The 14,708-nt window shown below is 45.5% G+C and overlaps 1 protein-coding gene across 1 annotated transcript in view; it reads left to right on the plus strand.

The window, feature by feature from the left end:
• DUSP11 (dual specificity phosphatase 11) overlaps window positions 1-14,475 on the plus strand; it is a 17,692-nt gene extending 3,217 nt beyond the window's left edge. The window contains exons 3-9 of the mRNA XM_075556942.1: window positions 3,522-3,653; window positions 5,451-5,574; window positions 8,759-8,819; window positions 10,837-10,883; window positions 11,120-11,195; window positions 11,539-11,724; window positions 14,003-14,475. Coding sequence (XP_075413057.1) covers window positions 3,522-3,653; window positions 5,451-5,574; window positions 8,759-8,819; window positions 10,837-10,883; window positions 11,120-11,195; window positions 11,539-11,724; window positions 14,003-14,183 — 807 coding nt within the window. The 3' untranslated portion in view covers window positions 14,184-14,475. The remainder of the gene's footprint in view (window positions 1-3,521; window positions 3,654-5,450; window positions 5,575-8,758; window positions 8,820-10,836; window positions 10,884-11,119; window positions 11,196-11,538; window positions 11,725-14,002) is intronic.
• The last annotated feature ends 233 nt before the right edge of the window (window positions 14,476-14,708 follow it).

A 14,708-nucleotide genomic window follows, 5' to 3' on the forward strand; every position in this document is an offset into this window, starting at 1 on the left:
AATCCCAGCAGCACCCCTTCCCTCTCATTGCCACAGCTCCAAACACAGGTGCTGGTCAGGCAGACCAGGACGTCAGTGTGGAAACCCTGACGAGTAGGTTTTCGCGTGAACTAGGAAATTGCTGAAAACACTGGCAGATAGAACCATGCTGCGAAGGAGGCGAGAATGAAAACAGTCTTTTAGAGTCTGTGCCTCAAGAAGCGTGTCCAGTGTACAATGGATTTGTCTTGGGGAAAGGCTGCTTTATACTGAGAATTTGTTTCATTTGTGACTCCTAAGTCATAGCATCTTCATCTGGCCATATCAGCCCATGTGTATCTCTGTATTTAAAAATTAGTCATTGCCCATCGAGGAGCACATAGTTCTGATTCACATTCCCACCCACCAACGTGAACCTGAGTTTGACATAGAATAAATACTTAACAAGTCTTGGCTAAGTAAATCAACTGACTCCTCACCCTAAATCCTCAAATCCCTCCACTATGGCCTTGCAAGGGGATTCTCTGCTCCCAGAAGGCTCCCACTCAGCCCCTTGCCTGAAAGTTGGTGAGGGAGAGGAGAGAAACAGTTTGTTTTGGTTTTCCACCACAGAGCCACAGATCTTTCCTGTATGTTGTCATTTCTAAAGGCCTCTTCTAGTTCTGATTACACAAGTTACTTAGTGTCAGGATTCTTTAAGGCCCCTGCCATGGTTGATTTGTGTTACCCCTCCAATATTTGTTGGAATCCCAATGGTGGGTTGGAATTCCCCCTTGGGGATGAGGCCTTATCAGTGCAAGTGTGCCTTAAGCCTAATCATGTCTGAGCTATAAAAGAGCAGGTAAGGCAAAGAAGAAAGCAACCAGCAGGGTGCGCTCTGATGACAGGGCTGCTAGCAGGTGGATTTACAAGCCTAGGTGCTCCCAGGATTGCCAGCCACCAGAAGCTGAAACATAAAGCACCTCTCCCCCTAGAGCTACCCGCTGAATTCAGACTCCTAGCCTCCTGAACTGTGGGGACATTCATGTCTGTGTTTAAAGTCACTTGTTGGTGGCCCTTGTTACAGCAGTACTAGAAAACCAAGACCATCCCATAAAGGGGGCCCCAAGGGCGTGTCACTGGCCCCAGCACAATCTCTGCGCATGAAGCAGCGTTAGGGAGATGAAATAGTCCTGCTCGGCATTGAAATGGGACCTGCTTTCCTGTGGTCTTATGTAAGTCTCAGAAGAAAAGACCACCTCACTGTGTGGTAGTCACTTTTCCAGCACACTGCAATATCAAGTAGACAATGCCTAGCAGTGAGGGTGGGGGACGGAGGGGGATTGATTGACAGGAGGAATGGAGGAGGCTTTCTAGAGGGTCTGTGAGGTTCGTTAGGTTCAGACCGAGGAACCGTAGTCTTGCCGTGATCGAAGGACTCAGGTCCTCACTGAACCGTGGCGGCACTTCCGCTCACCAGGCGCTCCCGGGGAGAAAGATGTGGCACTCTGCTCTGGAAAAGATGGCAGCCGTGGGAGCCTTAGAAAAGAACTCCTGAAACCAGACGTCTGCTATCAGTTGATTCTGACTCCACAGCGACTCTACAGGACAGGGGAGAACAGCCCCTGTGGGTTTCTGAGGCTGTAACTGAGGGAGTAGAAACGTCTTTCTCCCGTGGAGCATCTGGTGGTCCTGAACTGTTGCCCTTGCAGCTGGCAGCTCGGCACATGACCACGATGTGCCACACGGCTGGTGCTAGCTACTTCTCCGCCCTCTAGGGTCGCGCTGAGTTAGAATCTACTTGACTGCAACGAATAGGGTTTTTTTTTAATTGCTCAGATACATGGAGATAATTCTATCGATCCCAAGTCTTTACAGGAAACTGACGAAAGTATATGCCCTCTTGTAATAAATTTACTAGTCAAACATTTTCTTACAGTATTAGGTGGAATAATCAACATAATCTGTCAAGTTTACAATGAATTCAACATGTTAATTTATGAACTCAACATAATTTCAACAGTAGGGTTGAAAATTTTCAACCCTACTCAATTAGGCTGATTCTGAATCTTACGTATAAAAACAAACATGAACAGTATTCAAAATAAAAGTAATGGGAGGGCAGGGATTCCTATCAAATAACCCTATTGAAAGTATGTTCTGGCACCCGAGTAGCCAAGCACATCAGTGGGACAGGGTATGAAATTTAAATAAAGCAGACGTTTAAAATAACGTAGCTGTGGGAGCAGGCCTTCACGTATGTAGACACTCACGAAGTACTTATAAGCACTATACATGACCAGGCCCTCCCCTCCACTTGGAATTGTAACCACAGTGGGGAACAAAGTTAACCTAGTCCCTGCCTTAGAAGTGAGAGAGAGGGGTCTTAAAGGCTTGAAGGTAAACAAGCGGCCATCTAATTCAGAAGCAACAAAGCCCCCATGGAAAAAGCACAGCAGCCTGGGTGATCATGAGGTGTCGAAGGGATCAGGTCTTAGGCATCACAGAACAAAAGATATCATTGTGTGCTCACCTCCCTGATAGGATCACTGAAGACAAATGGGTGCATAAGCAAATGTGGCGAAGAAAGCTGATGGTGCCCGGCTATCAAAAGATATAGTGTCTGGGGTCTTAAAGGCTTGAAGGTAAATGAGCGGCCATCTAGCTCAGAAGCAATAAAGCTCACATGGAAGAAGCATACCAGCCTGGGCGATCATGAGGTGTTGATATGGGATAAGTTATCAGGCATCATCAGAACAAAAAATTTTATCATAGTGAATGAGGTGGGGAGTGCGGAGTGGAAACCCAAAGCGCATTTGTAGGCCACTGGACATCCCCTTACAGAAGGGTCTCGGGGAGGAGATTGAGCCAGTCAGGGTGCGATGTAGCAATGATGAAACATATAACTTTCCTCTAGTTCCTAAATGCGTCCTCTTCCCCCACTGTCATGATCCCAATTCTACCTTGCAAGTCTGACTAGACCAGAGGATGGACACTGGTACAGATAGGAACCAGAAACACAGGGATCCAGGGCGGATGATCCCCTCAGGACCAGGGGTGTGAGTGGCGATACTGGGAGGGTGGAGGGAGAGTGGGTTGGAAAGGGGGAACTGATTATAAGGATCTACATGTGACCTCTTCCCTGGGGGACGGACAACAGAAAAGTGGGTGAAGGGAGACGTCAGACAGACAATATATGACAAAATAATAATTTATAAATTATCCAGGATTCATGAGGGAGGGGAAATATGAGCTGATGCCAGGGGTTTAGGTGGAGAGCAAATGTTTTGCGAATGATGAGGGCAATGAATGTACAAATGTCCTTTACACATTGATGTATGTATGGGTTGTGATAAGAGTTGTATGAGCCCCTCATAAAACGATTAAAAAGAGAGGGAGAAGTGAGAGAGGTCTTCCCCTGGTGCCCTCTAGGAGGAAAGGCACAGGCCAGAAGAGGGGCCTTTTCTTGGGATCTCATTGTACATCAGCACGGCAGGGCTTGGATAAATGGATGTGAGAGCATTGTAAGTACAGATTTGTTCTTCTCTCATTCTCTCTAACAGAGTTTTGAAGGGAATCTTGCTCCAGAAGAATGTTTTTCCCCTTTGGATCTTTTTAACAAAATCCAAGAACAAAATGAAGAACTTGGACTGATTATTGACTTAACATACACGCAGCGGTATTATAACCCAAAGGTAACTGGACTCCTTAATTGAAAGAGGTGGAAGGGTAGTAATGTTCTTCAAAGAGTGAGCCTTCTTCATCCTGAAACTAGAACAATTCATAGCCCAATGGTCGTCATAGTTTCTCAAAACCTGGCTTTTATGGTTAATCGTTGAAGAAGGGAACTATTAGTACTTTGTCGACTACTGTTTCAACATAAGATTGAAGACCTGCAATGAGTGATGATATTTGGCACTAGATTCTACATATCTATGCTTAAGAAATTCTGTAAGCCTCCATAGCCTGTATGTTACCAAAAAATGGTGACTTCTATATCATTGGGTTTTTTGTTTGTTTGTTTTCTTTCAGTAGCTGGGTATACTTCTATACAGAGGCTCTAAACCTCTCTCCAACTGTTTGATTATCCAGTTATGCAGGATGTCTTTGGCTGATGCACACGGTTAAGATTCCTGACTTGAAAAACCCTCCCCAGACGTCCTCTGAAGACAGGCCTGACGGTCTGCTTCTGGGAGGTTCCTGCGCACATGGGGCCGCCATGACTCAGTCGAGCCAATAGCAGCTAATAACAAGTAGTTTGCTCTGGGAAAGCATGAGCCTCTCCCTTTATGGAACAGTTTCATGTAGTGAGCGGGTTCACTCACATGCGCGCCTGGTACCAATTAGAATCTTATTGACTGTATTGGTTTTCAATAAGTACCAAGTATCATGAAAACTTATATTTGCTATTCTTTTTTTTTTTTTCCGCCGCGCCCCTATTTGCTATTCTTAATATTAGAACAATCAGGAGCAAACTCACTGCCATCCAGTCAGTTCCAACTCTTAACAACCCTGGCGGACAGAGTTACTCCCCCTGTGGGTTTCCAAGACAATAACTCTTTAGGGGAGTAGAAAGCCTCTATCACAGTACTAAGTTATGATACGCTTATGAATTGGATTCACATTATTTATCAACATTTGACAGTTTAATGCATTGCTGTTATCATTCTTATTGGGCTCAAATAGCCCTATCTTTGGCCAGTGGGAGCTTCTTAACGTTGGCTTCTGAGTAGCCTGAGCCTGCTAATCTCAGATCAGGTTTTTTGCGAAAAAATTATCCAGGCTTAGCTGGGCCAGTTTTCTGCCATAAACTTGAAATCAACCAGCTCTCTAAGGAGCTTTGATTTCTTTACATGGAAATAATATTTAGAGATTTAGGTGCTAGAAGATTTATTACTGTTGGGCCAACATTGTTTCTTTCAATTGGTAGAACCACGATTGGGGCCAGGAGGCAAGGAATACACACATACCTACTTATAGATAGCTCTTTTCCGATGTAAGTTCTCACTGGTACTTTCCATTGAAATTCAAAATGAAAGGATTTTCTTTTTTTTTTTTTAGGATTTTCCGTTAACTTCCTTGTACCTGTATGCCTTCTCCCACTCACTGGGCTGACCCCAGTTCTCAGCAGTGCCTGGGACTTGCTGTCTCACTGCTCAAATCCAGGTCTTCTGACTGTCCTGCCCTGTTTTTCTGAAATCACCACCGCTCCGGGAAGGCACCGGCCCTTGGAATGTAAACTAGTAGGAAGGATTAATTATATCATTTGAAGTTTTATTCACTTTCAGATTTATACACTGTGTCCCTCGCTTTTAATGATCATCAAACAGTGTTGCCTCATAGAACCAGCTATGGGGAAAATGGCTCCTTGTTCAGAATTGATAATATTACTAAGTTTACAGTAATCTCTTGGTGTGTACTCTGGGTCTAATTAATCATTCATTCTTTCTCTGCAAGTGCAATTGTAGACTTCTTTTGGTTTTGTTTTATAGGACTTGCCAGAAACAATTCCCTACTTAAAAATTTTTACAATTGGCCACCAGGTGCCTGATGATAACACTATTTCAGAATTCAAGTGTGCTGTTAATGGCTTTTTGAGGGACAATAAAGATAATGGTGAGTGTTTGTTTTGTTCCTTGCCTGACCTTTGCTAATGCAATCGAATGGGGTTGGGATTTTCCATCATGTGACGGTCGGCCTGTTGGGTTTGGTAAAGTTAGGATGAGAATGTCAGGTGGTGCTCAGAGGGTAAAGACTTCTTCCAGTTGATTGCCACAAGTCAACGACTGGTTTGTGTGTTGTTGTTCGGGGCCTCCGAGTCAGTCGCACCCATAGTGACCCCGGACACACAGAATGGAACACTGCACGGTCCTGCGCCATCCTCACAATTGTGCCTAAGCCCGAGCCCTTTGATGAAACCACTGTATCAGTCCATCTCGTCCATTGAGGGCCTTCCTCTTTTTCAATGCCCTTCCCCTTTACCAGTTAGTAAGCAATTAGTTTAGAAAGTACTTATTTTCTCAGAAAGGTAAGGTGAGTTGAACTAGCCCACTCATCTACCAGAAGACAATTGAACGGAATTCTGTAATCAAACAAAAATGTTCCTTAGTTTTATGCATTGGTTAAGGAGTGAGAGGTAAAAAAGAAAATTAAGACTGTCTGGGCCTTTGATTTGACAGAGCCCACAAAAGGCAGGAGGCAGAAGCCAACCACGGCAGAGAGCAGCGTGCTTCCAGGGGCTGGCTTCCAGCAGGTGTGTGTGCTTTGCCTTGGTTTAAAGACTAAGGGGTCCTTTGTTCTTGGGAAGTCATTGGACCAGTAGTGAAGCCTTTAAAAGAAATCTGAGGCATAGTCAGTACTTGCTTTTGTTTTCTCCCTGTGGCAGGGAAGAAGGGGCACAAGAACAGAAAGGGGTTACAGTGGAGAGCAAGGATTTTGAGAATGAGGGCAATGAATGTACAAAAGTGCTTGACACAATGGATGTGTGTGTGGATTGTGATAAGAGTTATATGAGCCCCAATAAAATGATTTAAAAAAATAGAACAGAAAGGGGAGAGGGAAAGAAAGAGGCCGGATCTGTGTGTTCGAAGATACAGTTTCTTTTAGAAGATACAGTTTCAAACCTGATCATTTAACAATTGTTAGACGTCGTAGGCCCTGTACACAGATCTGGTCCTGCGTGTTCACTTTAAAACTCGAGAGGCGTGGCTTTGCCTGTAATAATCACAGCTTCTCCAAAGGAGGCGAAACGCCTGATTCGGATAAGCTGTAGTCACACAACGATTACCTCCTGAAGCCCGGCCCTACCGCTGCCTGCCTGCTCCCTGGCCGCGCTCTGTGGAGACAGACAGTGCCAGGGCCTGCTTTCCCAGCTTCCCGAGTCACACGGAGCCTCCGTCCCTCAGGGGCTAGAAGTTCCGTGTGAGGACTTGACGACAGTTTGCTGAGTGTTCACATGCCACCCGAGTGTGGGCAGTTGGGCAGTCTTTCGGTTTTCTGCCAGAAGAATCATGCTCCGTACTCACCTAGCAGTCTTGGGGCCTGGTCGTGACTCCTTTTGAGCACCCCCGGTTTTAGCCCTTCTCAGAGGTGCCAGGCTCACTGACAGAAATCAGGATGCTATTTGCCTACAGCAGCTAAGAGACAAAAATAAGCTGATTTTATAAACAATTCAAGCATTTTCAGTTTACTAGTCAGGACATGGCATTCCGGGGTGAACACTAGTCTCTAGGCATGTGAACATGTAATTGAGAGGCGTGAGTCCACTGGGCTACAAGAATCGATTCCGTGGGAATTTACCAGGAAGGTTGAAGAAGGCCTGGCTGGGGAGAGGGGATTGTAACCAGGCTGGGGAAAGGGCAACCTCACTGTCGGCAGCAGTTGTACAGGAGGCACTGGGGTTGAGTGTGCGCTGCAAAGAGGCTAGCCTCAGGTGTAACTAGAGAGGAGTGTGAGGGGCGCAGGATTCACAGGCTCGTTTCCACGTGGAAGACAGTCTTCTAGGAGGCGCGGACAGAACAAAGTGGGCGCCTGTATGGACCTGGCATTCCAGTTGGGGAGAGAGATGGTAAACAAGCCAGTCAGTCCCGGGCTAGGAGCTGATAACATCCTTGTGGTGATAGAGCTTTAACGAATCAATAACGCAAGATAAAAGGGTCCAGGAAGATGTCTCTTGAGAAGAGCTTTAAAGGAAGGAGGAGCCAAGCCCTGTGTCATGCCAGCGAGGGGTGTCTAAGACTGAGGAACCTGCAGGCATGAGGATTAGCCAGGGGCTCTGGTGGGTGCCGTGAGCGAGGGTCAGAGCTGTGGGAAATGGGCGCGGGGGGGGGGGGACAGTTACACATAGGCTCTTGTACATCAGAGACTCACGTGGGTTTTCAGTTCAGTTGGAAAGACAGATTGAATCCAGTTTATGAAAGACTGTGTGCCCTGCCAAGGAGTTGGGCGATCTTGTGTGCCAACTGAAGACTTGTAAGTTCAGATGATGCTTTTGAGTGATAACCTCTTCCACGTGGAGGAGCCGTGGAAATAGAAGATTAGCCGTCGGAGACTGACGGGGCATTAATCCCACCAGAGATGAATGCCTCCCCCCTCCCCACAAATACCACCAAGAACAGGCACGGATTCTGTGGAAATAAATGACACATTAATTTGCTTGTGATTTGATTTCTCAGATATTTGTTTGTAATGATAGACAAAAAAAAATGCTGCCCTATATTTGGCAAAATTTAGCCTGGAGTCTAGTCCTGGTTCATGTTGCCCGCTGTGAGCTGTGGGCTGTGAAGTAGGCGCCATGCTGGTATCCAGGCGCGTCCCCAGATGAGAAGGGTGGGCGTGCCCTGGGCACACAGGAGGACTCTAGAGACTGTTGGCTCTCTGTACTAGTTAGTGTCCAAAGAAAGGCATTGCATTTGTTTCACATAGAAACAAAGATTCATCTCTCAGCCTCTTCGCCCTGCTTGCCATGCCCACTTCCTGACTTCGTTTCTCTGTAATTAAATCAATGACTGGTCCACGTTCTATGTCAAGACACAGTTTTAGCGGTGAGTACCTGAACAGGCCTTTCCACTTAACACCCTCCGGTCTCTGCAACATTTCCCAGAGGAGATGCACTTGGACTTTATGTTAAATAGTCCTTGCAGTGTGTTCCTGAAAGGGGCATTCTCCTGGCAGGGTATGCCCCGTCAGAGCAGTGGCGTAGCGGCATTGTGTGAACGGCGCCCCGTGCTTCGCTCGGAAGATGGCACTTTTTCCTTCACGTGCACCCTTCACTTTCTTAACTGTATTTCCTGTTTTGTAGACAAACTTATTGGGGTTCACTGTACCCACGGCTTAAACAGGACTGGCTATCTCATCTGTAGGTGAGTTGTCAGCCCCAGAGGCCATGTATTTTTAACTGTCCGTAATCTAATGACAATAAGTTTTGCAGAAAGTCCATGTAGCGAAATATCAAGAACAAGTACCATGCAGTCTTGCTCCCCACCCAGAGACTGCAACCATAAAACAACGTGTGCATGTACTTTGTTGACGATACAATATTTCATTGATGCAATATTACATTAATATGTACCTCCTTTGTAAGGCTGGATTTTATTCATTTATGTATTGATGAAATAAAGTCAAGTATTTTCATATTGTAAATATTAAAAGTTAAAGTTCTTATATGAACCTCTTTGAAAACATGCTGTTTCACTCAAAATGGAATTTCTAGGTCAATGGGTATGCATAATACATATATAAATGTTCATATACTTTATGGATGTTGACACACTATGTTCATTTAGAAAGTATTGAACATCTGTTATTTTTAGGCTCTATTTATACTAGGTGTTAAGGTTACAATTAGAAGCAAAACATGTGGCCCCTCCCTTATTGAAACTGACAGTCTAGAAGGGAAGTAGACTTGCAAGAATTACATGTACATATAGATTTGCTATCCAACGGGTTAGGGAAGTGAGGTACATAGTAGTTTATGAGTGTCCAGCAGGAGGCTGGAGTGTATCGAGGAGGTTAGAGAATCGGGGTATTTGAGCGGACAGCTGGAGGAGGAGTAGGTATTAACTAATTGGGTAGATTGAAGGGAGAATTCTGAGCATGGAGATGGGCAAAGTGTACACTGAGAGCAACCCAGAGCCTAGACCATACAGGAAGCGTGGCCTTCAGATAGAGCTGTAAGTGAGGCTAGGAGCTAAGTCACGCAGGATTATTTTTAAGATTTGGGACTTCCTCGTAAGTGCAGTAGACAGCTATTGGGCTTTTTGTCAGGAGTGAGTGTGTGGAACACAATGACATTTACCTTTCAGTCTACCGTTTTCGCTATTGAGTGGAGACCATGTAGTGGGAGAGAGTGGAAGCAGGGAGACAAGTTATTCGCAGGCTTGTGCAGACAGACGTCCAGGTCTACGGTGGCTTGGCCCAGGTTGTGGTGGTCATTTGGGTGGGGAAATGGAGCTAGATAGTCTCCTTGTCAGGACTTTGGTGTGGTGGGTGGGAGATAAGGGAGGGAGGGAATGACTGGCGGTGGTGGTGGCTCCTGAGTGTCTGTCCCTGTGGTTGGGTAGAGGCGCCCTGGTGGTGTCGTGGTTACACGCTGGGCTGGAAGCCGCCAGCTGCCCTGCGGGAGAAAGACAGGGCTTCCTCTTCCTGTACCGCAGCGGTGCCCAGGCTTCCTCATGCAGAGACCCTTCATGCAGTTCCTCGTGTGTGGTGCCCCCTGCCATAACATTGTTTTCGTTGATATTTCATAACTGTAACTTTGCTACTGTTATGAATTGGGTGACCCCTGTGAAAGTCATTTGACACACCTCCCCAAGGGGTCGCGACCCCCAGGTTGAGAACCGCTGCTGTAACGCGTGTCTCGCAAACTCAGAGGCAGCTCTGCTCTGCCCTCTAGCATTGCTATGAGCATCATGATCAATTCAATGCCAGTGAGTCAGAGTTTATGGCTGGTTAGACAGTATTTTTCAGATTAATGTTAATAGTTTCCTCAATTTGTTTTGTCACGTGTTCCTGATACATACTGTCATGTTAAGGAAATCTCTTGCCTTTATAAGGCATTTTGATCCAGAATGACTATTGGATTTTGATTCTTTTTAAATGTTTATCAATTTGGTAGACACTTTTTTCACGTGTTACATTAATGTAAATAATTATGTTAATAGATTTCCAAAAGCTAGGTCATCCTTCCACTCTTGGGATAAAGCTTCTTTGGGTGTGTATGGTTTTGGCGTATCGTCTTTTAATTGTTGTTCAATGCAGTCTGCTGCTGATTTCATAGGACTTTCCTACTTGTACAGTGAAATTGAATACACCTATATTTGCCTAAAAGTTGGATTTTTTGTGTTTATTTAAATGACCCAAATTATGTTGTTTTGTTAGATATTTGATTGATGTAGAAGGCATGAGGCCAGATGATGCGATTGAATGTAAGTATGAGGGATATCACTGGTTTTCTACTTTTGCAAAAGTTGAAGGAGATAGTTCAGATTTGGGGGGGGGGTGATAATTGTTTTACTATAAGATAAGCTTGCCAAAAGTTTATACAGGGATACATCTAGAAGTCCTATCTGAACAATTATTTAATGGCGTTCAGCTTTGACTTGCTTTCTCTGAGAGACTTGCATTTGGAATAACTCCTTCTAACAGTTCATCCACTCCTCAGTATTTAACAGGTGCCGGGGACATTGCATAGAAAGGAAAAACTACATTGAAGACCTTCAGAATGGACCTGCCAGGAGGTAAGTCTGGTGTTTTATATTTGAAATTTGTAGTTAGGAGCATCTTTTTAAAATGTTTAATTCTGTGACATACACCATTCTTCTGGAATGTTTATGTACTGGGGGAAATCTGCACAAATAGGAATGAGGACGACAGGGATTGTTCTTTTCAGTGGGTTAAGTATTGGCCTGCTAACCACAAGGTTGGTGGTTCAAATTCACCTCCTGCTCTGCAGGAGAAAGATTTCCAGCCTCAGAAACCTAGAGGGAAGTTCTGCGCTAGGGCTCCTCTGTCCGGAGAGACTCCACAGCAGGGGGGTGAGTTGGAAACCAGTAACACTGTGTGGAACTCCTTCTCTTTTAGGAACCGCGGTCCCAGTAGGTCCAGGTCCAGTGGCTTTGAAGCGTCCCCACACCTCATGGAACCAGAGTCTACCACAACTCCGTTTGGTCACCAAGGATCTGGGTATAACTTCCATCGGAACCAAGTGTACCCAGCCCCATCCTGGCATTTCCACGCTCAGCCCCAGGATTTCCAACACCCAGTCAGGTACCTCTGCTCGCCCTTTCTCTCCTGTTGGATGAAGATGGACCATTTAATCAGTGACAGTGTGTGAGGATGAGGGTGAGGGATGGACCTTTTCTTGCTGATCAGGGGGCATTTTCCCAGGAGGTGGGAAGAGCAAACACGGGTGCAGAATGCCCAGCTCTTTAGTGGTAGCAAGTGGGAAAGGGACTCGGGCGTGAGCATCGATTCTAAGCTTCGTTCAGCAGACCGTGTGATAAGGTTGCTGACAGGACCTTTAGATCCTTAGGCTAATTAGCTGAGTGGCATGCTTTTTAGGCTGAGAAGGATGTCATTTACAAATAAGTAAATACAAATAAAAATGCCAAAATTCCAGTCGAGAAACTTGTGAAGGATTTAAACAGATTTTTCACCTGGGAGCAGGGAGAACCTCAGTGCGGTTAAAATAAGTACTTTTGTTAAAAGGTTGATGTTGTTAAAAGAATAGCATTTTTAAAAGATGCTGCTTATTTTGTTAGTGATACTGAGAATTGGCACAATTCTTTTGATAAAACTCTTTAACGCAATTTAATAGCTGTGAAAATTGTCATGCCTGGTAATTCCACATTAAAACCAAGGAACTGCTTCAAGACGATCCCAGAGTTATATTTCTTCAAACATTCACCACGTCTTTCAAACCCCCTGCTGTGTTGGACCCTGCGAGATGCCCAGGCAACGTTAGTGTCCGTAGTGAGACGTTGGTCTTGGTGTGATTCCGAATCGTGCAGACGGGGCAGCTGCTTACCTGTTCACAGTGACGAGTAGCTATGCTCCGATTGTCTGTCCTCTTAGAGTGTGTTATTGTCGTTCAAGGAGACAGCGCAGTGATAGTCAGTGACAATAATAAGTAAGATTCAACAGCATAAGCAAGATAGTAGGGACCGAAACGAAATATCCACCCATTGAATTAGAGGAAGTGGAACTGAGGGTTTTACATGGGCTCTTCTCAGGTTTCCAAATTCTCCTTTGTAGTCTGTTTACTAGAAATACTGGTCTTGGTTTTGAAACCATTTAATTCCCTACATTTCTTACATGTTCCAGGGTTAGGGTCTTTCTTACTTACTTATTTATAAGATGAAGACAACTCTGTTTTCAAAATTTCATCATTTTTTTGGTTTCATGTCAACCTGCTGGGCTTTTTTGTAAGGAACATATCTGAGTAGAACAGTGTGGGTGTAAATCTCTCTCTCTCAAGGTGGAAAGGGTCCCAGGAGCACACTGTGTGTCAAGGTGTTGTATTACACAATGTGAATGTCTGAATTTTCACATTGCATACCCGGTGTGAGAATGGCACAGAGGCCCTCTCTAACCACCACGAGGCAGAGGTCAGATGTGCCTCTGCCCTCCATCTTTCTGACCTGTTCTCACACCAGTTGTGCCTCCCATGGCTCTCTGCTTCTCCGTTGGGCTCAAGAGTTTGTTGCAATGGCCACAGAACTCTCAGTAGTCCCAATGATGAGGGCTTAACAGGTCATCACAAGTCAGGCTCAGTAAACAGCAAGGACACAGCGTTGGTTCACAGCAGTGACTCTCCTCAGCCAGCAGCCAAGTCTCTCTCTGGTCCTCAGCCTCTCAGCCCCATGTTCCCTTGGCCTCTGCCTCCACAGGCCCAGAAGCCAGCCCCCTGCTCTGCACCACTGACTCATGGTTTCTGCACTGCTCCCTGTTTTATCTTATGGCCTCCTTGCCTTGGCCTCTGATCTTGACCTGGCTTCTTTGCTCTGTCCCATCGTCTCCATCCCTACAGCCTCTGGTGCCTCTGCCACTTGAGCCAGAATTCAAATGTGCTTCCACTCGTGGCTCTTCGGATTGTCCTGTGGTTCCTCCCTCGTGCCTGCTCTGAGCTGGCTCTTTTATGGAGGGTGGTTGTGACGGAAACAAAGGGTGGTAAGTGGAAGTTGCATGGCGACCAAGGATCTATCCTGTTGCCGAGGACTCCCTCCAAGGTGGGAGACACTGAGTGTAGCATTGACCGAACAGCACAAAGGGATTATGGCTAGAAGGGCCCTCTCAAGTCATTGACTACATTCCCACCAACCCATGAGGCCGGGAGGCACTGGTAGCTCCATTTTAAGTGGACAAGAGCAAGAGTCAGCAGTCTCCCTGCCCAAGGGGACACAGGCATGGGGCAGAGAGCCTACTGTGTATGCATAAAGCTGAGTACATACTACTAACCTCAAACGGTGCATGCTGATATTGTCGATACCGTTTCATCCTTTTGGTTTTGTTTAAGAACATTTTCTTTCCCTTTCTTTGTTTTAAGGAAATTTTCACACAATCAGCATGTTTACCAGAGAGGCCTTGCTCCCCCACCCCCTCCGGGTCCCCCTGGGCAGTACTATCCGCAAAGCAGATATTCTTGGAATGTCAAGCCGGACACCAGTCAAGCTGCCCAGAACAGAAGATTCCCTCCCAGCAGACCTCACCCCAGATCGTACTATTGACCCCGTGGGGGTGGTCCCGGTGAGGGGATGAAGCTCCACAGGAAGCCTCTCTGGACCCCGGAGCTGGACTGAAGGCAACCAGAGTGACTTCACGAGGCCAGTTCTAATGAGGCTTATTGTCTATTTTGTTATTCCTGGACGTATTAAACTTAAGGAAAAATTATATTGGTATCTCTTTTGCTGAAGATTTACACAATGGTGACAGGAAAAAAGTATGCTGTCATTTCACTCTTGTAACTTTTTAAAGGAAATATTTTGGAATTGAAAAAGTAATAAAGAATCTCCTTGCAAATTCCTTTTTTAAATTCACTTTTTCTGTATATTATCCTTCTGACTAGACTTGTGTAGGCCAGTGAGTATATGTCTATGAATACTCATATTTTTGTCATCTTCCATGACTGGCCCTGTTGTTGATTAGTTGTTTTTTTTTATTAGTTCTTTAACTGTTTAGACTTTTGCTTAAAACTACGCACAGGACCACTCGGTAGCACCTGGTCGCTCTCTTTAGTCAGTTGATCTGTGTTT

The sequence above is a fragment of the Tenrec ecaudatus genome, chromosome 8, assembly GCF_050624435.1.
Source record: "Tenrec ecaudatus isolate mTenEca1 chromosome 8, mTenEca1.hap1, whole genome shotgun sequence".
NCBI lineage: Eukaryota > Metazoa > Chordata > Mammalia > Afrosoricida > Tenrecidae > Tenrec > Tenrec ecaudatus.